Here is a 26,333-nt window from a genome sequence, read left to right as displayed (position 1 = left end):
TTCAACTAAGTACAAAATTGGAGTAATACATGATACTCATACTTCATACCTATCACCAGTGCTTAATAATGCTCAACTTAAGTCCTATCTTATTTCACCCATACTCCGTAATCCTCCTTTCCATCCATATTTAATAGAAATCTCAAATAGTGCATAATTTTGTCTATAAATTTTTCAGTATATACCTGTTAAGAACTATTTAAGAATGTATCATAGCTGGGCATGGTATGTCCCTTTAGCTCTAGCTACTCAGAAGTCTGAGGCAGGCGGATGGCTTGAGGCTAGGAGTTCAAAACCAGCCTGGGCAACATAGCAAGATACTGTTTCTACCAAAAAAGAGTATTTTCTTTTTTTTTTGAGACGCAGTTTTGCTCTTGTTGCCCAGGCTGTAGTGCAGTGGTGTCGTCTTGGCTCACTGCAACCTCTGCCTCCAGAGTTCAAGCAATTCTCCTGCCTCAGCCTCCCAAGTAGCTGGGATTACAGGCACCTGCCACCATGCCCAGCTAATTTTTTTGTATTTTTAGTGGAGATGGGGTTTCACCATGTTGGCCAGGTTGGTCTCGAACTCCTGACCTCAGGTGATCCGCTGGCCTTGGCCTCCCAAAGTGCTGGGATTACGGGTGTGAGCCACCACACTTGGCCAATAAAATTTTTTTTTTTTTTGGCTAGGCATGGTGGCACGCACCTCTAGTCCCAGCTGGAAGACTAGCTACCTGGGAGACTAAGGCGGGAGGATTGCTTGAGCCCAGGAGTCTAAGGCTACAGTGAGCCATAGTTAAGCCACTGTACTTCAGCCTGGGCAACGGGGGAGACCCTGTCTCAAAGAAAACAAAAAACAAACAAACAAAATAACCACCACAATATTAATCATACCTTTAAGATGAGCTTAATATTGCCAGATAAGTGAGGCAAGAATAGAAGCAGAAGGGGAACATTCTGATAGAAGTGTCTTCTGAATTGTGGATGTAACACAAATTGCAGCTAAATATGATAACAGCTTTATTGTGGAGTAAATATTCTATGTAAAAACAGTAATGTAGAAGATACATTTACCTAATTGTTTGTCAGTGCTTTTGGCCATCTCAGACCTAACAGTGTAAATATAAATGTACATTTTTTTAAAGCCTTTATAAGGTTTTGGTCTATTTCCCAAACATTTTCTTTTTTTTTTTTTTTGAGACAGAGTCTCGCTCTGCCGCCCAGGCTGGAGTGCAGTGGCGCGATCTCGGCTCACTACAAGCTCCGCCTCCCGGGTTCACGCCATTCTCCTGCCTCAGCCTCCCGAGTAGCTGGGACTATAGGCGCCCGCCACCTCGCCCGGCTAGTTTTTTGTATTTTTAGTAGAGACGGGGTTTCACCGTGTAGACCAGGATGGTCTCGATCTCCTGACCTCGTGATCCACCCGTCTCGGCCTCCCAAAGTGCTGGGATTACAGGCTTGAGCCACCGCGCCCGGCCTCCAAACATTTTCAGCACCAATTCTGGTCCTGAATTCTCAAAATGAGGAAGTAGTATTTTTTTGTGTTATTAATTGCCACCTCCCTTTTCCACCTTCCCCCCATCTCCTCTTGTGGTTCCCTTTCTGTCTTCACAGGTCACTTTTCTCTGCAGCAATATCATTCATTTTGAAAGTTTACGAACAAGAACTGCAGAAGCCTTAAACCTGGATGCGGCGTTATTTGAACTAATCAAGCGATGTCAGCAGATGTGTTCATTTGCATCACAGTTTAACAGTTCAGTGTCTGAGTTAGAGCTTCGTTTATTACAGAGAGTGGTGAGTCTTGGTGGAAGGAAATTTGATTAAATTAAGGCTAGCGTTATACTATCAAAATCAATTTAATATATACATTCAGATTACGTTTGTTGAGCATATACTGTATGTAAGAGGTTGTTATGGGGGCGGGGGAGGACAGTGATGATTAAATTATTTTCTTAGCCACCCCCCTTCCCAGAAACATATTATATATTTAAAAATACGAAAAATGAGAAAGTGTAAAGGCTCCTTAGAGCTGCAACCAAAATACTATGAAAGTTTAGAATGGAGGAGAAAGACGGTATATAGCAAATGATTCCGATGCACTGAAAACATAGAGCGGTAGAAAGAGGGCTTATGGAAGATGAATGCTGGAAAAGTTAGTGAAGGCCAGAAATAGCAAGTTGGTAAATTTGACATTTATATTTGGTCAGAAAGCTTAAAGTTGTATGTTAGGAAGTTCACATTTCATCTCGAAGAGTTATTTAGAATTTAGGGACCTGGATTGCCAGTCATCTTTGTGGTTCCGAATGTATTTCTCAGGTCTTAAACTTTAAGCATTTATAACCTGCGTGATTATGCAGGAAAGTAAAAATCTTCATCTATCTTTCATAGATTATTGAGATTATTGTTAAGTAACTTGTAGGTAATTAATTCATGACTTAGCAATGGAGGTTCTCTTTGTGTCAGCTTGAGTTACTAATATCTTTTGATGATGATAATGAAGAAAGGACTCATTATTTCAGCTGATACTCGAAGTCAAACAAATGCTTGTTCTATTTAGGACACTGGTCTTGAACATCCTATTGGCAGCTCTGAATGGCTTTTGTCAGCACACAAACAATTGACCCAGGATATGTCTACTCAGAGGGCAATTCAGACAGAGAAAGAGCAGCAGATAGAAACGGTCTGTGAAACAATTCAGAATCTGGTTGATAATATAAAGACTGTACTCACTGGTCATAACCGACAGCTTGGAGATGTGAAACATCTCTTGAAAGCTATGGCTAAGGTAAGACTAATACCATGAACACACATTTACTGTCCCTCTTTTATAAAATTTACTAGTTTTATTTATAGGAAAAATAGTGACATTTTGTAAATAACAATTTATCTCATCGCATCTTCCAATTTATTTGTAACTGAGTTAACTTGTGTTTTCATCAACTATTTTTTTAAAACCAGTAGTAGTAGTTGGAATTTCATACACAGAGAAACTAAGGCTTAAATAGATTCCTTTATTGTGATATAACTTGTAATAAAACCAAGATATGAATGTAGTTTGAGAATTCAGATATCCAGCCTATCTTTTTCTTAGCTATACCAACAAACCCATACAGTTCGCCTCCAAAATGAATGAAATGTTGTCTCTTCCCTCCAGTGTTGTACGTAGTCTAGTTAGTAAGAAAACTAAGCCTCCAGAAAAGGCTATTATTTCATTATTACAAACAGTAAATAATTTAATTTTAGAATTTACTTTTACTTTGAATTTTTTTTTGATGGTGGAAACGAAGTTCCTATAAAAATGGAGTTAAACTATAATAAGCAGTTTAAACACTTATATTTGAAACACTTGCTACTTCTTAATCGCTAGGTGACTGTCTTGAGAGTAATTACTGATACTAAAACTATTTTTCTTAATCATTATCAATTCTAGGATGAAGAAGCTGCTTTGGCGGATGGTGAAGATGTTCCCTATGAGAACAGTGTTAGGCAGTTTTTGGGTGAATATAAATCATGGCAAGACAACATTCAAACAGTTCTGTTTACATTAGTCCAGGCTATGGGTCAGGTTCGAAGTCAAGAACATGTTGAAATGCTCCAGGAAATCACTCCCACCTTGAAAGAACTGAAAACACAAAGTCAGAGGTAAGAATACCTTCTGGTCAAAATTTATAAAACATAAGTATAAAACTACTGGTATAGTAAGTTTATCTCTTGATTTAATTTTTCAGTTTTGTTCATATTTTTATAAGTAGTTATCAGGTAAAACATTTCATAAATAAGCCATTTTATTTTGTATTTCAGTATCTATAATAATTTAGTGAGTTTTGCATCACCCTTAGTCACCGATGCAACAAATGAATGTTCAAGTCCAACGTCATCTGCCACTTATCAGCCATCCTTTGCTGCAGGTAGGAGAAGAGTCCTGAGTCTTGATCTCTTAATAATGTTACACATAGATGCTAAGATGTTTAATTATACATAACTGTCTAATATTAAACACTTAAGGCCTGTCATTCTATAATCTTAAACTGACCAGATTTTAGCTTATCCTTAAAAATACTCACGTGAGCCAGGCATGATGGCTCACACCTATAATCCCCCCAGCTACTGGAAGGCCAAGGTGGGAGGATTGCCTAAGGCCAGGAGTTCAAGACCCTGTCTCTTTAAAAATAAATAAATAAATAAACAGCTATTTAAAAAAAAAAAAAAAAAAAAAAAGGCTGGGCGAGGTGGCTCACACCTGTTATCCCAGCACTTTGGGAGGCTGAGGCAGGTGGATCACCTAAGATCAGGTGTTCAAGACCAGCCTGACCAACATAGTGAAACCTTGTCTCTACTAAAAATACAAAAAAAATTAGCTGAGTGTGGTGCCAGATGCTTGCAGTCCCAGCTACTCAGGAGGCTGAGGCAGGAGAATTGTTTGAACCTGGGAAGCAGAGGTTGCAGTGAGCCAAGATCACGTCACTACACTCCAGCCTGGGTGACAGAACAAGACTCTGTCTCAAAAAAATGAAACAACTTGTGAGAGAGTAAAAATGCTTTGCATTTGAGTAGTTTTCTTTAAAAAAATTGTGTGTGTGTTTTTTTTGGGAGACGGAGTCTCAAAACTCACTGTGGTCCAGGCTGGAGTGCAGTGGCACAATTGTGGCTCACTGCAACCTTAAAACCTGTGTTTTAAGCGATTCTCCTGCCTTAGCTTCCTGAATAGCTTGGATTACAGGTGCCTGCTACTTGGCTAAAAAATTTTTTGATTTTAAAATATGTATCTGTTAGAGAAACTTAGGAAAATACTTAATACAACTGAAAAATTTGTAGTTTCATTCCAAATAGAGGCAAAAACCACTGCATTTTTTGATTTACTTCACTGTGCATACGCACACATAACACAAACACATTGGGATGATTATGCACGTGCAATTTTTGTTGCCCTTTTCCAGTTAATAATTTTTCAGTCATTAAATAATCTTTTAAAAAATGACTTAATGGCCAGTTTATTTTTATTTTTTATTTTATTGTTTTTTGTTTGTTTGTTTTGTTTTTGTTTTTGTTTTTGTTTTGAGATGAGTCTCACTCTGTCGCCCAGGCTGGAGTGCAGTGGCGCAATCTGAGCTCACTGCAACTTCTGCCTTCTGGATTCAGGAGATTTTCCTGCCTCAGCCTCCCAAGTAGCTAGAATTACAGGAACCTGCCACCATGCCCCGCTAATTTTTGTATTTTTATAGAGACAGGATTTTGCCTTGTTGGCTAGGCTGGTCTCAAACTTCTGACCTCAACTGATCCGCCCACTTCGGCCTCCCAAAGTGCTGGGATTACAGGCGTGAGCCACCATGCCCAGCTGATATTTATGGTTTTTGATGCCACAAGCCTAGTAAACATAATTGTACAAATTCATACCTGAATGTCTGACTGTTTTTAGGCTATATTTTTAGGAAGACAATTGCTGTGTCAAAGGATAAGGATTTATAGTTGATTATTTAATTTGGGGTATTAAAATACACTACCACCTATCCCGTGCTTGCTCCACTCTGCCCCCTCCGTGTTTTGTTTACATGTAAATTGAGCCACCAACTCTTTCTCTGTAGCAGTCCGGAGTAACACTGGCCAGAAGACTCAGCCTGATGTCATGTCACAGAATGCTAGAAAGCTGATTCAGAAAAATCTTGCCACATCAGCTGATACTCCACCAAGCACCGTTCCAGGAACTGGCAAGAGTGTTGCTTGTAGTCCTAAAAAGGCAGTCAGAGACCCTAAAACTGGGAAAGGTAATTAGTTAGAATAAAGATGCCTTAAATTTTTATATAAAATGACAGTTTGACTTACATATGTTTTTGTTGCTTCATAGCGGTGCAAGAGAGAAACTCCTATGCAGTGAGTGTGTGGAAGAGAGTGAAAGCCAAGTTAGAGGGCCGAGATGTTGATCCGAATAGGAGGATGTCAGTTGCTGAACAGGTGACTGTTTTAAACTTGGGCTACACATTTTAATGCTGCTGGAAAAGTAGAGGTGTATAAAGATGCCTCTCATCAATTTCCTTAGTGGTTCATCAAGGAACTTAGATGTGTTTTCAGGATTCAGAAGATTTTGAGTAACACAGCTCTGGCGTTGTCCAGTAGTCACCATTTTGCTCTGACCCTTCCTTGTGAGCACTTTCCTTTCCCCTAGCCCTGTTTTAACCCAAATATAAGTCTGATCCTCCTCCACCGGACTACAATTAGTTTCCATTTAAAGAAAACTGTTGAAGGTTTCAAATGAAATGCCAAGGAAGCTTTGGGTTGCAGGTGTAGTATGAGTGGAGCATCCCTAATCAGATGCTCCCAATCTGAAACATTTTGAGTGTTGACATGATGCCATAAGTGGAAAATTCCATGCCTGACCTTGTGACGGATCCAGTAGTGAAAATCTAGTCAGAACCTGTTTCATGCACAAAATTACTGAAAATGTATAAAATTACCTTCAGGCTATGTGAATAATAAGGCATAAGTGGATTCCGTGTATAGACTTGCATCCCACCCCCAAGTTACTTATTCTATACATGCATATATTCCAAAATCTCAAAGAATCCAAAATCTAAAACTACAGATCCCAAGCATTTTGGATAAGGGATACTCAACCTGTATTTGTAAAGCATCTTTGGGTATTGGGACATTTGTCTGAAGTCATTACTCTGAAATGTTTTCATCAGTGTTACTAATATTGAATATATAAATTTGAGAATAAAGCTACAGAAAACTTGTAGGAAGGCCCATAAACGTTTTACCTAGACTCACCAGTTAACAATTTCCCATGTTTCATTGTTCTGTGTGTGTGCACACAGTTTTTCTGAACAATTTGAGGGTTCTTTGCAGACATCTTAACACTTCATGCCTAAACTTCACTATGTATCTCTTGAACAAAATACTATAATACTGTAACTACTATGTAATTGTCAACTCAGGAAACTTAACATTGATGTAATACTATTATCTAACATTCAATCCACATTTAGATTTCTCCAATTATCTCAAAATATTCTTTATTGCTTATTCCTCCTCTCTGAACCCCCTATTTCCCCCACCTTCAAGATCTAGTCAAGGGTCATCATGCATTTTGCATATAGATAGATGGTCCTCCCTTTATGATGGAGTGACATCCCAATAAATCCATCATAAGTCTAAAATGCATTTAATACCCCGATAAACCCATGGTGAAGTAAAAAAAAAAAAAAAAAAAAGGTCATTTGGACCCACTGTGAGTCAGGTACTGTCTATCCTTGTCCTACTTCTTGATCTGCTTTAATATCTAGAACAGTTCCTGAGCCTTTCCCTCTTCCCTTCCCTTCATATTTTTAGTTTGTCTAGATTAGTTGGTTTACAGAATGTGCCTCTGTTTATATTTGTCCGATATTTTCCTCATAATTCAATTCATTCAAGATTTTTTGGAAGGAATACAACATCAGTGATGTTTCTTTCTCAGTATTTTACATCAAGAGACATATGTCAGTTTGTGCCATCTTTGGTGGTGATAAGTTAGATCATATGGTCAAGAGAGGTATCTGCTTGATGTCTTCATTATAAACGTACATTTTTTCCTGTGGGATAAAAATTAAGAGACTGAGTATCTTGTTTGATGGTTTGGCATCCGTAATTCAATTTTAACATCAGTAAGGATTTTTTTTTTTTCTTTTAAACACTGTTACGTTCTTGTATAGGACCCAGACTTAAACTCTTCTTGGGCAAGGAATTTTTTTATTTTTTATTTTTTGAGACGGAGTCTCGCTCTGTCGCCCAGGCTAGAGTGCAGTGCAGTGGCGTGATCTCGGCTCACTGCAAGCTCCGCCTCCCGGGTTCACGCCATTCTCCTGCCTCAGCCTCCCAAGTAGCTGGGGACTACAGGTGCCCGCCACCACGCCCGGCTCATTTTTTGTATTTTTAATAGAGACGGGATTTCACCGTGTTTACCAGGATGGTCTCAATCTCCTGACCTCGTGATCCTCCCACCTCAGCCTCCCAAAGTGCTGGGATTACAGGCATGAGCCACCGTGCCCAGCCCTTTTTTTTTTTTTTTTTTTAAGAAACTGTTTTGTCAAGTTTGTCAAAAATCATGAAAGATGTTCTGAGTTAGGGATATTTTTACTTCATAAATGTTCTGGTAGGTTAATGGATTGTGTGCTTTTCATATCTTTGTAACTGTCTTAGCTCTCTTTTTAAAGTGTACTTGGCTATTGTGCTTTTTATTCTGATAGTTATTAAATTTTATATGAAAATTCAGGGGCTTACAGGAGCAGGGTAAGTATAGGGAGTCCTTTGCATGTAACTTTTGGTGTAATTTGTCTGCTGATTGTAATTCAGCAGACAGTTGAAAAGCTTTAAATGACTTTACATACTATCCTGCCTATTTTTACAGGTTGACTATGTCATTAAGGAAGCAACTAATCTAGATAACTTGGCTCAGCTGTATGAAGGTTGGACAGCCTGGGTGTGAATGGCAAGTCAGTAGATGAGTCTGGTTAAGCGAGGTCAGACATCCACCAGAATCAACTCAGCCTCAGGCATCCAAAGCCACACCACAGTCGGTGGTGATGCAACTGGGGGCTTACTCTGAGGAAACCTAGGAAATCTCGGTGCACTAGGAAGTGAATCCTGCAGGACAGCTGCACTCAGGGATACGCCCAACACCATGGCCTGCAACCCCAGGGTCAAGGGTGAAGGAAAGCAAGCTCACCGCCTGAACACGGAGATTGTCTTTCTGCCACAGAACAGCAGCAAACGTGTCAGGAGGTTAGCTGCAGAAAGAAATCGGGATGCCGCGGAGCACAGAGTGATTTGGAACTCCATTCCACCTGACCCTGTGTGTACAATCCAGGAAAAAAACAAACCCCGCTCAGAAACAGAGAAAACTGGGGTCGCGAAGAAATCACAGCCAAGGAAGATTTGATGCATTCAGATTCTTGTGTAACACTTGTTGCTTGGCAACAGTACTGGTTGGGTTGACCAGTAAGTACAAAAAGGCTAAAGGCTATGCGATATGAATTTCAGAAATGGACTGAAAATGGAGAGCTATGTAACAGATACACTACAGTGGAAGAACTTCTGAAATGAAGGGAAAAAACCACCCCATCGTTCCCTGCTCCTCCCCACCACTTACCCATTCCCCCTTTACCTAATCTAGTAGATTAGCCATCTTTCAAATTCACTTTTATTTCAATCCTTATATTTCATATACTTTCGTCTCGATGCTGTTAACAACTTCTGATAACATGGAAAATTCAAGGATTGTTTAAAGGTCTGATGATCACACACAAAATGTAATTCTGGTTGTTTAAGTCATTTCTGTGATTCTATCATGTACAGTTTCCAGAATTGTCACTGTGCATTCAAAAGTAATGAATCTAACAGACATTTGATTTAATGTACACTCCCTTTTGCTTATAGTGTGCATTTTTTTTGGAGGTCATTCAAATTTTCCCTCTTCTGTGATAGCTGTAGTTTCATAGAAAGTAGCTAATCCAGTGTAATCCTTTACCTTTTTAAAAACCAGGATAGAGTATCTATTAGAGTTTTACATTGTTGATGATAGATTAACAATAAAGTGATGTTCTGGTGGAGGTAGACTGAAATTTTTTTTAATTCATTTTTTTCATTTGATGCTTTTAATTTACACTTGGTAAATTAAAAGTTCTTTAGTTTACTTGGCATTTTAGGACATGTACATGAAACAGTGAAAATGAGATCCACCAACATCTTTTATTAAGTTCAGTTATTAGTCTGTGAAGTGCTTTACTTTTTGCACAATTTTAATAGCTTGCCATTCAGTAATACGTTATAGTGAATTCATGATCAAGGTTTCCTTAAATTTAGCATTGCATTTCAGTACTGACTGTGTAAGCTAAATTGCTGATCCAAAATAAAAACCCAGACTAGAATAGGGTTCTTAAAATCAAGTATCAACACAAAAGAGAACACAATTAAAATCTTAATTGTTGGCTGGGCACAGTGGCTCATGCCTGTAATCCCAGCACTTTGGGAGGCCGAGGTGGGAGGATCACGAGGTTAGGAGATCGAAACCATCCTGGCTAACACGGTGAAACCCTGTCTCTACTGAAAATACAACAAAATTAGCCAGGCATGGTGGTGGGCGCCTGTAGTCCCAGCTACTTGGGAGGCTGAGGCAGGAGAATGGCGTGAACCCAGGAGGCGGAGCTTGCAGTGAGCCAAGATTGTGCCACTGCACTCCAGTCCGGGCGACAGAACGAGACTCTGTGACAAAAATAAATAAATAAAAATAATCTTAATTGTCTGAGTACATTTTCCCTGCATTTTAGAGATTAGGACAGTGGTCACTTTTTAGTTGCCAGTCTTCACAGACAAACTTGAGAGGTATTAAGGAAAAAATTCCACATAGCTCTGGGCCTTTTCTGTATTCTGATTGCCACGTTAATCTATAATCTTTAAGTACCCATGAAAGAACATGTTTCAGTATCAGTGCTTTCTTGATACTTTAGCAAGTATTGTAGGCAGAGTGGATTTTTTGAAATACCCATGTGTTCAATAGCAAGTTAAGGAACCTAGCGCATCAAATTCTGTTTTCTTCATTCATTTGGAACCTTATTTTCACAAAACAACCTAGCTGGAATAATAATGCCATATTGTATTTTGCATGCTGCTTTATTTTCTAGAGGCTCTGGGAGCAAATTACATTTATCACATTACCTCTGCTCTCTCAAGATTAAAGTCTTTCAGCAACATTCTTTATTGTCATCATAAGGAAAAACTTTTATCGCAGTGATAAAATCAGTTCACATTAGTTTAGCACTATAGATAGCATTCAGAAATTGCTTTCTCTTTGGTAAAGAAGATAAACAGGTGAATTTTATTGCCTGTGTTTTCAGGCTTCAGAGGTACCTGGCACCTTACTCAAGCAAAAACAAAAAACAGCTTTACTTCAAAAGCATGTGCCTCTGGTAAATTATCCATCACTTTTGTTTTAAAGTGGTCCCTCCAAGAATAATGTGGCATACACAGTGGGTTTGGTTGTAAGACAGATGTAATAGATGACTTCAAAAGCCTGCTCCTTACTGCACTCTGGACAAGACCCTGGTCTGTATCGTTTGGCTTCCTCTGTTAAGTCATTCTACAAGGTGACTTGCCATTTGACCTTTTAAAGAGACCTCAGCAGTTAGACTGAGAAAAGTTAGAGTGCTGTAGTTATGAAGTCATACATTTTTGATAACACAAAATACCTGTGGAAAACCAGGGACCCTCTCCTATTTTTCTCTCTCTCCTGCCTCCCCCTTTCCCTCCATTCCTCTGTCCCTTCCCCCTCTCCCCCACTGTCTTTAAGAATCGGGGGGTACAGAATAACCTACAAACAACCTCTTCAAAGTACCCTTGGAAATTGAAGTTCAATCTTAAGTTTTTTGTTGTCTTTAATTTACTAGAATTGCCTAATTTTTAGTTGATTTCTCTACAGCTGTGGAGGCTTAGCTTGTGTAGTTATTTCTCTTTTACTGTTGCTTTGGTGTGTCTTGAAGTTTGATTATTTTTGGTCATTGAGTTCTTAGTGTAGTTTGCTAGATGATTATTAAGATTCTTTTGTGTCTGACACTTGTGGTGAGTTGCTTTTGAAATCTGTTGAGATTTCCATGTGAGAACTGATAATCAGGCTCTTGATCTGCTTCCCTAAATTACTTTTTAGAGCCCAAACCCCAGGTTTAGGGTGAGGGTTTGTAATACAGAGAAAAACTTCCATCACTTCTGCCCTTAACCCTTGCCTCTAAGCTTAGTAAGTAGTTTTCTTAATATTGTCCAATGTTTGGTGTTATCTGCATTGTTTTTTGTTTTTTTAATTGTGGTTGTTCTGACGTGTGAAATTTAAGGAAAGAGCCATTTTTAAAAATGCCGAGCAGGGCAATGCAAGTACAGCCAAATATTAGACTTGATGTGCAATCTTAGGTCCTTTTTAATCTGGGGTATTATAGGCAGTACTTTAAATTGAAAAGTCTTCCTGGCCTATTTTCCTCCACATTTTTGTAATTAACTCTGGGGGCTTACTTGTTTTGGCAGTACTAAAATCAAAGGAGCTGGTTCTTCTTTTCTCCCAATTGTTTTCATATGAAAGCACCTACAATTAGCCTGTTAGTCCTATTCAGATACATCAAATATCAGTGAATGCTTTACTATTAGCACATTTAAGCATCTTTGTTTTACATAAAAGTAGAGTATGAAAACCAGTGTTCAATTTTGTATTTTGTTGAGCTTGTAAAATGCCAGCAATTTAAAACTAGGACTTTCCTCCCCATAAGCCAAGGAGGTAGAATTACTAATGCAAGGGTTGAAGAAGGTAGATTTTGTTTTCAATATTTTAGTATTAGATTCCTCCACAGGGAAGAACTAGCAAGTGTCCCAAATTTTTCCAAACGTTGGGGAGGGGAAAATTCACTGTATAATGAAACCCTAAGGGTTTGTTGCACTTCCTACTTTTTAGGCCTGGATAACAGTATCACCATCCTTATTTACAGAAAAGAAGGGCAAAACTAACTCTTAATGAGAAAAGCTTTATAAGTTCAAGGGTTGTAAAACATGAACTACTTAGGGTACTCTGCTTTCCATGGGAACTTGGCTAGACTTAGAAAAAGATGTTGGTTGCGCTAATGTAAAAGTGTCATACAATTTAGTAGATTTTTGAAGATGGTAAATTAGAAGAATTCTATGTTCTGAATTGCAGACTTTTAGAATGTTTTTCTTTGAAAACAGGCTCATATCTTTTTCTTGACAAAGTTTCAGCTCCTCTTTGTTGTGTCATTTTTTCTGGTTTAAAATTCCCTTACCTTTCCACCTGTAATGTCAGTGGCAACAACATCATACTTCACTTACTTGTTAATTTACTTTTTACCCTTATTCTAAGAGCAAGTTGAGTTGAACTGAATCTTCCTTGTCCTAGTAACAATGTATAAAATAGTGGCTTCTCTGTACAAAAGGTTGTAATGCCTCCTGATGGATATAATTTTGTGATTGTATTTTAAAGTTGAATAAATCACACCAGCTTCCTGAAAATGTTCATAATGCATCTTTTGGAAAACAAAAATACATGCCTAATTTGTGCATATTTGCATTAACATGGCAAAGATTGTATGAAATACCTGTTTTTCAGAAAATAAAGGTTCAGTCTCAAAAGATACAGCATTTAAGTTCTGAATTTATTGGTCAAAATAGATTTTGGAAAACTTGGAACCTTTTGGAACCTGGGTAGCTTGAAAAAACAAAACGACAGGGTCTCCCTATGTTGCCCAGGCTGATCTTGAACTCCTGGGCTCAAGTTACCCTCCCACTTCAGCCTCCCAAAGTGCTGGGATTACAAGCCTGAACCACTGAGCCGAGCCAAACCTAGCCTTTTTTTTTTTTTTTCTGAATAGCACTAATACCTCAAAAAAGACCCCTAAATTCTCAAAAAAGTAGTTATTTTACTCTCAAACTTGTTTTATTTTTGAACAGCAGTAGACATTTTACTTCAGTGATACCAATGTAAATTCTTTGTATTAGGGCCCAATTTATAAAGCTTAATTTTGGCAGTATTTGAAAACAAAATTCCCATAGATCATTATTGACAGATAGGTGCATTCCTTGGAGTGTGACACCTCTGAAAAAAAATAGAAAATGTCCGGCTTGGCTTTATATCTTGGAGATTGCATTTGTTGCTGCTAGATGATGTTAGGATTTGTGTTAACTGCTTAGTCATCTGGCGCATTTCAAAAGATGACATCCTGTCTCTGTAGGACAAAAAGCTCTAAAGAAAACTACGTTAAGGGTGGGTGTTTTTTAGTAATTCGACCAATCGGAAATTTAGTGAGAGACCATAGAGCAGGGCTGTGCATTTAGAAATAGGTATGGGAATACATTGTTAAGTAACAAAAATACTAAGTGGAGAAACTGCTGCTTGAGTTGATTCTGTTTTTTTTAACCTACCTTCATTTCACAAGCTGGTGTTAACAAGTCTTAAGTTGTGCATGGAAAACTTGGGTGAAAACGAGAAGCATTCTGCAGCAAAAGCTGATTTCCCAAAAGTAGAAATGTCACTTTAAACCCTAATAACCCCATAGCCTCTCCTTTGGAAGTGGCTATTACTGTGAGTCTAGCAAGATCACACACCCAGTACTCAACGTGTTCACTGTGTGGCTGCTGATTGCTTCGATCTTTTTGTCTTTTTGTTTTTAAGACAGGTTTTTTGCTCTGTCGCCCAAGCTTGAGTGCAGTAGGTGCAATCATAGCTCACTGCAGCTGAATCTCCTGGGCTCAAGGGATCTCCCGCGCCTCCCCTTTTGTCTTTTGTTTTTGTTTTTTAAGTACATGGAGAAGAACCTGCTCTTCAGACTCCGTAGCTTTAAAAACTCTCCAAATAGCGTCTCTGTCATCTGGCTGTATCTTGCCTATACAACTTCTTTACCCCAACATTCCAAAGTGGCACTTTATTGAACAGTCGGCTTTCCTTGCAAAGACTTTTTCAAGTGCTTCTCCCTGATCCAGATACTTCACTCCCCCTTCACCTCGAAAGACCTACAGCAAATTGACACCCTTCCATGAAACTCACAATGCTCCTGCCCTTGCCCGTTCTCTTCCGGGCAGTATGTGGTCTGCAGCTAAACACTCTCACATTTACGACTTCTTTGAATATTTAAGAACCTGGTGGTTACTTAAGGAACATTAAAAGATAAATTTAAATTCAGTGGCCGAATACAGATGACGTTAAGAGATTGGAAGTTGAAACCTGTATAAAAGGATAAAAGGTTAGAAGTTAAAACTATAGTTAATTCACCTAAAACAAACATCTGATTAGGACATTTGGCATGATTCTGTTTGTATCAAAAGATGAAAAGTCGGCCGGGCGCGGTGGCTGTTGCACTACAGCCTGGGCAACAGAGCAAGGCTCTGTCTCAGAACAAACAAACAAAATCAAAGCACTTTGTTACTGCATTTGAAATCCCGGATAGAAAAGATGTAGAAGTGCCTCAACACAGTTCCTAAACTGCCTAGGAATTCCGTTGCTTGTGAGAGGGTTTACATCTTTCCTTACCATGACCTCTAATGGAAGAAAGGTCGTGTCAAGAACTATCCTTTTGACCGGGCGCAGTAGCTCACGCCTGTAATCCCAGCACTTTGGGAGGCCAAGGCGGGCGGATCTCTTGAGGTCAGGAGGTCCAGACTAGCCTGGCCCAAATCGTGAAACCCTGTCTCTATTAAAAGACAAAAATTAGCCGGGCGTGGTGGCGGGCGCCTGTAATTCCAGCTACTCGGGAGGCTGACACGCGAGGATCACTTGAACACGGGAGATGGAGGTTGCAGTGAGCAGAGATCGCGCTACTGCACTTCAGCCTGGGCAACGGAGCGAGATTCCTTCGTCTCAAAAAACAAAGAAACAAAAAAAGAATCCTTTTGGAGAGGGGGCTTGCAGTTTAAGTTAAACATCCACGTATAATAAAGCCACTTAGAAGGCGGTGCATTTTCACACGCTCTCAAACCAGGCCTGGGTTTTTCCTCCCAAGCTCAGGCCTTATTCCTACTGGGTAGGAGAGAAACACTGCAGCAAAATCCACACAAAGAGCTCTTTTCACTTGTCCTCAAAACCTCACGGGTCGCAAATCCGGGCTAAACGGCTCAGGCGCCTGCTTAGGGCACCGGGCCCGAGGTGGAACGGATCCCAGCCGCCTCGGGCCAGGAAGAGATAAAGTGTCGCAGGCCCGGCCCGGCGTCCCCGCCCTCCGCCTCAGGCGGCGCAGCATCGCTCTCCGAGTAGCCCATTTTCCAGAGAGACTCCTCGGCTGCGAGAGCCGGACAAAGAGGGGCACAAAGCCACCGCAGCGGCCAGAGCCGGGGAACCACTGAAGAACCGCGCCCCCTGCAGCGGCCGTTGAACCGCTTCCGACAGCCCAGGGCGGGGCGTCGCGCAATCCCTGGGCGCTGATTGGGCACTCCGTGTCCCCTCCCCCTCGGCCCGGCGCGGCCTCTGTCTCCTTTGACCTCGATTTCAAGCCATGCGCTGAGCTTCGGTTGGTCTGGTTTCCTTGAGGCGTGAGCTCGGTCTGTCCAATGAGGAGCGAGGGTCGCGGGGGCTGTCGGGAAGGGCGGCCGACAGATATAAACAGCCTGCGGGGCGTTCCCTCGCGCTGTGGTGGCCGTGCGGGTCTCGGTTGGAGGTCTCACTGGAAGGTACCCTGCGGTTACAGAGACGGCATCCCGGACACGATGGCGGAGGGAGATAATCGCAGCACTAACCTGCTGGTGAGTCCTGGTCTCCTGTCCCCCGGGAGCCGAGCGAGGCCTCCAGACGTCCGTGGGCTCAAACACCGCGGCCTCGTTCCTGTCACCCGCCGCGGGCCCGGCCCTTCTCTCCCGGGGCAGGCGACGATGCCTGGCCCTCGGGCTTCTTGGGTAACTCCTGGGTGTCGACCCCTTATCTTTCCTGGGGACGGTGCGCGATGGGGCGAGGAGGGCGCGTGATTCCTCACCGCGGGTAGAAGGAGGTAGTGGGAGGCAGAGGGGCTGCGACACTAGCCTGAGGTGCGGGTGGGGGCAGAAGGCCTCCTGGGGCCTGTCCAGCGCTTTCGGGGCCCAGGCCCCAGCCGTATTCGGCTTTCCCCGTCTTTCATCTTAACCTGGATGTGCCTGCCTTCTTTTCCCCCTAAAACTTGGGCAACAGTGGAGGGTCAAAGGGCTACTGCCGAGAATTTCTGTTAGAGCTGGTACAACTTACAACTACAGGGAGGCTGCGAGCTCACCGTGGGGAACCCGGAGTGGGGTCCAGCTGAACAGACAATGGGATGTCTTGGTGTTTGTCTGGATTTTGGAAGTCTGGCGGGGGTGAGGTCACAGGACTACTGGAAACAGCTTTAGAGTAATAGGCAGGGATCCGAAGGAACTGCAGTGAGATGGTATCATAGGCGGACAAATTTTTATTTGTTGTGAATTTAAGTGCACCATGTAGGCAAAAAAACAAGAGAAATATCTTGTTACCCTTCCCTGGTGACTGCAGGTCACATACTAGCAATGAAAAACGGAACCAAAAATTTACCTAGGGGCTTTTGAACTTCCAAGAGCCCAGATGCTGGCCAATGACGTGACTTCAGGGCAGTTTTGATTGTGCGTGATTTTATATTTGCTTTTAGAAATGCATGCTTTGTTCCTTTAAACACACACTGCTTCTAGCATAGTTAGTTCCCAGCATGGATCCTTTTAAGAGGATTAATTGTAGCACAAAGAAGTTGCTCAAGCCCTGTTGAAATGACAAATCCTGGGCTAGAGCTCCTGCTTCCCAACTCACTTTCCAGCAGAGCAATGTAATCTAAGGAAAGCAAAGCCTTTGGTCGTGGATTTTTTGGATGCAAATCGGTTAACCTGTGTGTGTTTCCCCCTTGGTAAAATGGGGACAGTAATAACACCTTTTTAAAGAGTTGTTGGGAAGATTAATTGAAGTATAAATATAAATGCTCAGCAGAGTGCCCACACATAGTAGTCTCTTCTTTCACTAGTATTAAGCATGGAATATAAAGTCAGAAATATTGAGATCACAGGAGTACTCAGCGTGGCACATATAGCGAGCATCTTTGTTAAGATTAAGTGCCTTGTTCTGTCATTTGCATGATTTCTAGTGAATGACTTTTACAAAGAGACAAGGTCTCAGCCCAGGCTGGGCTCAAGCGACCCCCACCCCCCACCAAGTGCTGGGATTACAGGTGTGAGCCACTGCACCCAGACTGATAACATAGAGACATTTGGGTTTCTTATTCTAATTTTTTCTTCTTTACCAAAACCAGCTTTAAGCGCTTTTGCTACATTAGCTCATCCTAGAGGTCCACTTTCGGCTGTTCAGAGTCACAGAGAAATTTGAAGTATAATCAAAATGACATCCTAAGTGGTAAGAAGCACTGTATTGAGGAGCTATATTGACCCTAAAATGCCACTTTAATTTGGTGAAAGTAGTTTTCCTTAATTGTGCAATGAATGTCAACATCTGAGTGATTCCATTACACAAAGAGCTATTTTAGAAATTGAATGCTGTTCAGGGAAAGTCTTTCCTAATGGATTTAGAAGGGTTTAAGTCAATAAGATGACAAAAACAACGGATCAATTCTAACCATCTGAAATAAAGTTATTTCATTTTATTAATACTCTGGACACTGCCACATGATTCCCTGTATGACTTTGAGAAAGTAAACCATTTTGAGCTCACTTTAATTGCAAAATGAGTCTAATTATCCCTACCTTGTGGCTGTCTATAAGGATTAAGTTACATCATGTATATAAAGAGTAGCCCAGTGCTTGGACTAGAAAAGTGACCATTAAAAGGATATTTAGGCCGGGCCGGGTGACTCATACCTGTAATCCCAGCACTTTGGGAGCCCGAGGTAAGTGGATCATTTGAGGTCGAGAGTTCGAGACCAGCGTGGCCAACATGGTGAAATCTCATCTCTACAAAAAATTAGCCAGGCGTGGTGGTGTGCGCCTGTAGTCCCAACTACTCAGGAGGCTGAGGTAGGAGAATCGCTTGAATCCGGGAGGCGGAGGCTGCAGGGGGCCGAGATCTCCCCACTGCACTCCAGCCTGGGTGACAGAGTGAGACTCCGTCTCAAAAAACAAACAAAAAGAAAAACCCCATTGGGTTTTCATCTTTGAGATTGCAGTTTTTCAGAAACCAACTTGTTTGAAGTTGGCAATTTGGTTAAGAGGTTATTTTTTGTATTTGGAGCTTTAAAATAATTGAAGTCTATGAAGCACAAAAATGTTGAGAGTGGTAAAATGATCACTTTAAATGTCGGTGGTATTTAGGCTGCAGAGACTGCAAGTCTGGAAGAACAGCTGCAAGGATGGGGAGAAGTGATGCTGATGGCTGATAAAGTCCTCCGATGGGAAAGAGCCTGGTTTCCACCTGCCATCATGGGTGTGGTTTCTTTGGTGTTTCTGTAAGTGTGCTATTAGATTACTATGGGTTGTGCTTCTTTTTAATAAAGGCTTTTTAATATATAGCTTCCATTTGTGGGGGTGTCTTAAGTCTCTTCTGTAATATATAACCCATAAAGAATGTGTTTCTCATAAGCACTTCTAGTTTCCAGAATTTGTAGTGCTTATGTAAACTTGGTAACCTAAAGCACTTGAGTAAATCAGTGACTCGCAAACTTTTTGTCCTCCAGACCCTTAAACTCTTTTATTATTATTATTATTAGACTTCAAGTTCTGGGATACATGTGTAGAATGTGCAGGTTTGTTACATAGGTATATATAGATGAGCCATGGTGGTTTGCTGCACCCATCAACCCGTCATCAACATTAGGTATTTCTCCTAATGCTATCCCTTTCCCTACCTGCACCCCCCTAAACTTAAAAAATACTGATAACTCCAAAGAGCTTTTGTCCATTGATATTTACTTAACCACTGCAGCTACCATATCAGCATGTCACAAAGCCTCTGGAAAGCCACTTGTGAGAAAAATAGAGGAAAAATAGCAAATATCTCTGAGAAGCAGTGGGTTCAGTGAATAGTTAGACATGTTTAGTTAGGAATAATAATGACTATGTTTTTCTAACCTTTATTAATTTTTTTAACAGGATTATCTACTATCTAGATCCATCTGTTCTGTCTGGCGTTTCCTGTTTTGTTATGTTTTTGTGCTTGGCTGACTACCTTGTTCCCATTCTAGCGCCTAGAATTTTTGGCTCCAATAAATGGTAGGTAGCATAATGATTTGGCAATCTCATTTCTGTGTAGTTACTGAACTTGGTGGCTGTGATTAGTATGCTGTAAATAAGCAGAGATAATTGTCTAACCATCAGACACCTAAGCATTACATATATTGCTTTTATGTGAAGAATGTCATAACTGATTTGAATATAAACTGTGCATATTCTGTACTCCATAGTTCTTTTATGGTACATATTTACATTTCCATTGATATTTAACATAGTATAATAACTTCACAAATTATTTTTGAATGAATACAGAAAAGGAAACTGGCAGATTTTCATTCACATTCATTTAGCAATTATTTATTAAATGTCTACTGTGGCAGGCACTGTTAAGTACTCTGAAATATTTTGACTTTTAAGATTGATCTTGTGTTAAGGCTGAGATACTGAGACACTGAGGCAGTGGAATGGCAGTTAACAAAGTGAATACCAAGTGTTTCCGAAGAGGTTCAAGCTGTATACACATGGGTTGCTGATTTTATTTATAGCAATTTTTTTTTTTTTTTTTTGAGATGGAGTCTCGCTCTGTCCCCCAGGCTGGAGTGCAGTGGCACAGTCTCGGCTCACTGCAAGCCCCACATCTCGGGTTCACGCCATACTTCTGCCTCAGCCTCCCGAGTAGCCGGGACTACAGGCGCCTGCCACCACGCCCAGCTAATTTTTTTTTTTTTTTGTATTTTTAGTAGAGACGAGGTTTCACCATGTTAGCCAAGATGGTCTCGATCTCCTGACCTTGTGATCCACCTGCCTTGGCCTCCCAAAGTGCTGGGATTACAGGCGTGAGCCACCGTGCCTGGCCTATTTATACCATTCTTTAAACAGTTGTTTATGAACTCCTCAGATATAGTTAAGTGGATAAGGATCGTATTAAAAGTATTTTAACTTCCTCTAGCATGTTGAATTTTGATTCAAATAATCAGCCAAAATAGATGTTGGAATAGATTTTTTCTTCTCAGCTACTATTCTATCCTTGTCTGTTTATTTTATTTGGTTAGTATTCTACTTGTGCCTTTGGTTGTTTGTATCTCAGAAGATAGCAAATTGCAAAATAATTCTGTAAACATAAGAATTTGAAATGTGTATCTTATGGATCTTTAAGAACAAATTCAAAGTTTGCTTAAATTATGATATAATTGACAATATTTAAAGATGTTTTCCCCAACAGCAGAAGGGATTAGTGTTAGGAACTATCCTTCGAATTGTTTTTCACTTGCAGTAATCAATGTTGTTGGCTCTTTTGGGCAAGTTTCTGAATGTGCAATGTAACAGAGTTAGCAAAGGAAATAAATCACTGACCTTGGCCTTATTAGCCAGATGACATTCCAGTCTGTTAATTTATAACTCCTAGAGGAAAGTTTGCGGAAATAACCACTGATAGTTTCATGGTATGACTCAAGTTATTGATAGAGCAGATTTTGTTTACTTTTTGATCTTACAAGGAAGAAAGAACACTCTTTTGCATAGCCACAGTCTAGCCTTCACCATGGGCAAGAAATCACGCCTCATTGTTAAAAAGAAGTTCCAGGGCTCAGCAGAAATTCTTCTACTTTATCTATCACTGCAGTTTTACAGAGATGAGGGCCAGAGAAGAAAAGGCAACACATCCCTCAGCTCAGCACAGGGCAATAATAGCAGCCATTATAGCTGTGTAGCGAAGACAGTGCAAAGGCAATTCAAAAAAATAAAAATAAAATCAGAACCAAGAAAAACTATATATATAAAAGGTTTTCTTGGAGGGTCTCTTGGATTTTTACTGCCGTGTTGTTTGTTGATTACATTTTCCCTCCCCTAGGACTAAATTTATGAAGAAGAATTTAGATTTGAGCTGTTTATTGCTGCCTTGTCATCAAATGTATGAAGCCCAGTTGGGGGTGTTATGTGTTAAATGCTAGTAGTTAGTATCTTACTAAAGAGCGTTCAAATACAGCTGTTTAGTGGGATTCTGATAGGTATAGTGCAGAATTTATTAGGACCTAAAGAATATTTAGGAACAGCAAAATCAAATTTATACTGATTTCTCTATGGCCCATAGAAGTCATGAGTCTTACTACCATTAAATAAATGTGACTTCAGAGCCATAGATGATCATTTCTTTATTACACACACACACTCTCGCTCTCATACACTCTTACACAGTTTATGTAAAAACTTACTCCTGTGCTATAAAAGGTGTCTTAATGGTGGAAGGACTTTTTCACCTACGTAAGATACTGGTGAGACATTGCTTTTATTTGGATTTTCTTTAGAAGATAGCTCTTAAATTGAATAGGGTGGTGTGTTTTGGTCAACTGTAGCAATTTTTTTATAGCAAAAGGCAAATTTCTTTTTCTAGGACCACTGAACAACAGCAAAGATTCCATGAAATTTGCAGCAATCTAGTAAAAACTCGACGCAGAGCTGTGGGTTGGTGGAAACGCCTCTTCACACTAAAGGAAGAAAAACCTAAGATGGTACTTTTTTTGCTTTGACTTAAGTACAGTAAAATGTTAAGATTTGAGTCAACTTGCCTTTTGTTTTGATAGTTATTTGAAATTTATTCATTGGTTAATTCCTAAGTACATTCATAAATGTTTACTTGTATTAATTAGACTGAATTATTTTAAAATTAAAAATTTTACTTTTGCATTTAATTTTTTATTCTAGTAAAACAAAATTCTTCTGTTTCATTTTTCTTACTGAAATAATAGTAAAAGACATATGCTTAGAAAGCATCTTTTTAAGCCTGGCACAGTGGCTTATGCCTATAATCCCAGCTACACAGTAGGCTAAGGATCACTTGAGCTCAGGAAGTTGAGGCTGCAGTGAGCTTGTGTTTGGGGAGTAAGCTGTTTGTACCACTGCACTCCAGCCTTTGTGACAGAATGAGACTCTGTCTCAAAAAAAAAAAAAAAGGAAAGCATCTGTTCATCTGTTCTCTCATCTGTCAGCTTCACGTTGTGAGGCTGCTCTGTGAAGTTATTAACTGAAGATCTATAATTTATATCATAAAATATTTACATATAGAATTGCAGTAACTCTAGGAAGAAACGTATCCAAATTCTATAAAGTAGAGCCAATGGAATAGGTTTTTAAATCTAAGAATTTTTAAAGAAAAGTGATAATAAAAGCTAAATTATTTCCTGAACTTTGAAACACACTCTTCTCTAATTGACAAATAAGAATTACATATATTTATGGTGTCATAATGAAGTTTTGATATTAAATTCTTGTTGTTTTCATTGCTAGTACTTCATGACCATGATCATTTCTCTTGCTGCGGTTGCTTGGGTGGGACAACAAGTCCACAACCTGCTTCTCACCTACCTGATAGGTAAGTCTTTGAGGAAAAACTACAGGCACATCCTGGCCAGTGAAATTGAACTGTAACTTCGTCAATAAACAACTTCCTAAGTTTTAGACACCGAAAAGGAACTGTGGGAATATAGAAAGATGATTATGGTCTCATAGAAAGTGAAAACAATGCAGTAACCAAGGTGGAAAGTAATGCGCAAGAGGTAAAAATAAGCAATGATTATTTTCTGAGGTGGAAGAGGGGATGAGAGCAGAAGTGTCTGGGGATACATCCCAGTGGAAGTAATTGGTTTCATGTTGTTTCCTCCCATTACAGAGTTTAATAATCTGGGAACCTACCTTCTTTAAAATGTAATAATTGGCTGGGCACGGTGACTCAGCCTGTCATCTCAGCACTTTGGGAGGCTGAGGTGGGTGGATCACTTGAGGTCAGGAGTTTGAGACCACCCTGGCCAACATGGGGAAACCCCGTCTCTACTAAAAATACAAAAATTAGTTGGATGTGGTGGTGCACACCTGTAGTCCCAGCTGCTTCGGAGGCTGAGGCATGAGAAACACCTGAACCCAGGAGGCGGAGGTTGCAGTGAGCTGAGATCACACCACTGCACTACACACACACACACACACACCCACCCACACACACCCACCCCCTCAGATCACCTGAGGTCAGGAGTTGGGAGACCGGGCCAACATTGCAAAATCACGTGTGTACTAAAAATACAAAAATTAGCCAGGCGTGGTGGCAGGCGCCTGTAATCCCAGCTACTCTACTTGGCGGGGTGAGGCAGGAGAATCTCTTGAACCCGGGAGGTGGAGGTTGCCGTGAGCCGAGATTGTGCCACTACAGTCCAGCCTGGGCAAAAAGAGAGTTGTCACTGTGCACGGTGGCTCATGCTTATAATCCTAGCACTTTGGGAGGCTGAGGCGGGCAGATCACCTGAGATCGGGAGTTTGAGACCAGCCTGACCAACATGGAGAAACCCCGTCTCTACTAAAAATACAAAATTAGTCAGGCGTGGTGGCGCATGCCTGTAATCCTAGCTACTTGGGTAGCTGAGGCAGGAGAATCGCTTGAACCTGGGAGGTGAAGGTTGCGGTGAGCCGAGATCCACCATTGTACTCCAGCCTGGGCAATAATAGTGAAACTTTGTCTCAAAAAATAATAATAATAATAATAACTTTTAGCAAGTTAATTGCTGCCTCCTTAATGTTGCTTTTTTAAAATTTATTTTAAGTGACTTCCTTACTATTGCTTCCTGGACTAAACCAGCATGGAATCATTTCGAAGTACATTGGAATGGCCAAGAGGGAGATAAACAAACTTCTCAAACAAAAAGAAAAGAAAAATGAATGATTCATCTGCTTTAATCAGTGTGATTAGTGGCACACCCATTGCTCCTGGAACGGTTTCTGCTGTACTATCTGGATACTAAAATGTTATGGAAGTAGCTCTTTGCTCTCCCTCACTCTGCCCTTAGTTGATAGAAATTCAGACTCCCCAAGTAAGGCTTTGTGCATAGTGTCTTCATGTCGCATATAGTTGAGTGCGTTCTTAGCAGTTGGCTTCATGGACAACTCATTATTGTGTATAATTTGGTTTGATTTTTCTTACCCAGTGTTAATTGAATTCTTGCTTTTAGACAACTTCCTTTTGTAGTGGTGAACCTTGCCCTTTAGTACAGTTCAAGTGAATCCGGATAATTGTTCATCTTTGCTTTACCTTAGATACCATGTAGTAGTCTGTGGCTACAGGAAGCTGGTTCTGTCTGCTTCCACAGTCTGCTTAAAAAACTGTCTGACTTCATGAATATAGAGACCAAGTTTACCACTTCTGATGAAGAGACCAATTAAGATTCATTCCTCATTCTGTTTCTTTCCGGTGGGAGAAGAGTCCCCATGAAATAAAATGAAACTGATTCCATGTGCTAGTACGTGTAGGCTTCTCCCTTGTGCAAAGCTTAGCAATTTGTAGGAAGCTTTGATCTTTTTGTCCAAAAAAAGGAATGTCTGACAGGCTTAAGCTTTTGTCCCCTTGCACTTAGACTCGAAGTTAGTAAATCCTCAAGGGCCTTTGAATAGCAGACTTTCACAAGATGACATTTAGGATTTCTAGCATACTTTTAATTTCAGATTTTCAGCTGACTTTAGCTATAGTATACAGTAGGTTAAGACTCATGTCTATGATTTTTACTCTAAGACCAGCAAAAGGACAGCAGTCTAATATGTTAAGATTCATTTCAGTAGAAGATAATCTTATCTAATTTTTGAGACCAGAATAAGCCTTTTAAGGTAAACCTTAAAATTCTCATTTTATGGTAATACTGGCCATTTTAGTCCCCTAGGTTTGACCTGGGAGATAGTGACTACACTGGTGTCTGACTTTTTTCCCTAGAGATTTCTCCCTGAACAATACAAGGGCTGTTGGTGAGAGCAGACTTGAGGTGATGATAGTTGGCCTCTGGTCTACAAAGATTTCGTAACTCCCCTTGGAAAGCTTCTTCTTATCATTCTTAACTTGTTGGTAGCTAGAAATTTAGAGTAGTTGAAATCTGTAGGAATGAACTTCTGAGGGCCAAAAAATGTGACTGACTTGGGAACAATTCTTAAACTGATTAGCTGTAATATAGTTTTGTGAATTTATTGCACTGATGTTGTACCTTGTGGTATATCTGTCCCTATTAAATAAGTGTTTTCTCCTCTTTAATATTGCTGTAAACAGTGGTGCCCATTGTAGCATTTTTTTTGTTTGTTTGATATTTCATAAGAAAACTACCTTAATTTTACCTTACTTTCATTGTAAATAAGCCTGTCTTCCCATCTGGATTTTTTTGTGTATACATGTTCTACTGATTAATTACTTTTGCAGTTTTAATCCTGTATTATTCTACTTTGTTTTGTGTAAAATGGGAAAAAATAAAAAAAGCTGGAATCTTCATGTCTCACTTTCTTTAACTTAGCCAATGTAATATTTACATGATTGGATTTATGAATCTGATTAATGAAGTACCCTGTGTGGTCCTTAAACGTGTCTATAACGTACTCTTTAAGAAATCCCACCACTTTGGGAGACCTGGGCAGGAGGTTCACTGGAGTCCATGAGTTTGAGGTTGCATTGAGCCGAATGTACCCCTGCACTCTAGCCTGGGCAACAGAGCAGGACCCTGTCTATGAAAAATTTTAAAAAAAGAACAAAAATAAAAGGTTTAAGTTTATTTATTTAGCAAATATTCCAGGCAGCATGCTAGAGGGAAGAGGAAATGCAATGAACGAGCAGGAGCCAACTGTGTGAGAGAGGAGGAAGCTGGAAGAACTGACAGGGACAGAACTGGCTAAATGGTTCCCGTGTGGGCACCTTG

At 40.2% G+C, this 26,333-nt stretch overlaps 2 protein-coding genes across 6 annotated transcripts in view; both read left to right on the top strand.

The window, feature by feature from the left end:
- Positions 1–13,132, top strand: part of SMG1 (SMG1 nonsense mediated mRNA decay associated PI3K related kinase) — a 117,263-nt gene extending 104,131 nt beyond the window's left edge. For 4 of the 5 annotated variants that reach the window (XM_023189754.2, XM_023189751.2, XM_023189753.2 and 1 more), the window contains 7 exons: positions 1,594–1,773; positions 2,537–2,764; positions 3,410–3,621; positions 3,781–3,887; positions 5,562–5,741; positions 5,822–5,928; positions 8,360–13,132. In XM_023189754.2, the coding sequence (XP_023045522.1) occupies positions 1,594–1,773; positions 2,537–2,764; positions 3,410–3,621; positions 3,781–3,887; positions 5,562–5,741; positions 5,822–5,928; positions 8,360–8,437 (1,092 nt within the window). In that variant the 3' untranslated portion in view covers positions 8,438–13,132. The remainder of the gene's footprint in view (positions 1–1,593; positions 1,774–2,536; positions 2,765–3,409; positions 3,622–3,780; positions 3,888–5,561; positions 5,742–5,821; positions 5,929–8,359) is intronic. The other variant, XM_023189752.2, reaches the window with a different exon arrangement.
- A 2,853-nt stretch (positions 13,133–15,985) lies between these two features.
- Positions 15,986–25,911, top strand: ARL6IP1 (ADP ribosylation factor like GTPase 6 interacting protein 1). Its single transcript, XM_023189725.2, has 6 exons — positions 15,986–16,227; positions 18,772–18,905; positions 19,549–19,668; positions 22,019–22,136; positions 22,912–22,996; positions 24,213–25,911. The coding sequence occupies exons 1-6, from the start codon at positions 16,036–16,038 to the stop codon at positions 24,329–24,331; spliced, it is 768 nt and encodes a 255-aa protein (XP_023045493.2). The 5' UTR covers positions 15,986–16,035; the 3' UTR covers positions 24,332–25,911.
- The last annotated feature ends 422 nt before the right edge of the window (positions 25,912–26,333 follow it).

Source organism: Piliocolobus tephrosceles, chromosome 17, assembly GCF_002776525.5.
Source record: "Piliocolobus tephrosceles isolate RC106 chromosome 17, ASM277652v3, whole genome shotgun sequence".
NCBI classification, from domain to species: domain Eukaryota; kingdom Metazoa; phylum Chordata; class Mammalia; order Primates; family Cercopithecidae; genus Piliocolobus; species Piliocolobus tephrosceles.
Note: the sequence above shows the minus strand (reverse complement) of the source record. Positions and strands in the feature narration are given on the sequence as shown.

What these genes read in the sequence shown, in the direction of transcription:
- ARL6IP1 (XM_023189725.2), top strand. Translation starts at nt 16,036, where the DNA reads ATGAGGAGCGAGGGTCGCGGGGGCTGTCGGGAAGGGCGGCCGACAGAT. An exon ending in ATCGCAGCACTAACCTGCTG is followed by an intron (nt 16,228 to 18,771) that starts GTGAGTCCTGGT and finishes GGTGGTATTTAG; the next exon opens with GCTGCAGAGACTGCAAGTCT. An exon ending in GCTTCTCACCTACCTGATAG is followed by an intron (nt 22,997 to 24,212) that starts GTAAGTCTTTGA and finishes ATTTATTTTAAG; the next exon opens with TGACTTCCTTACTATTGCTT.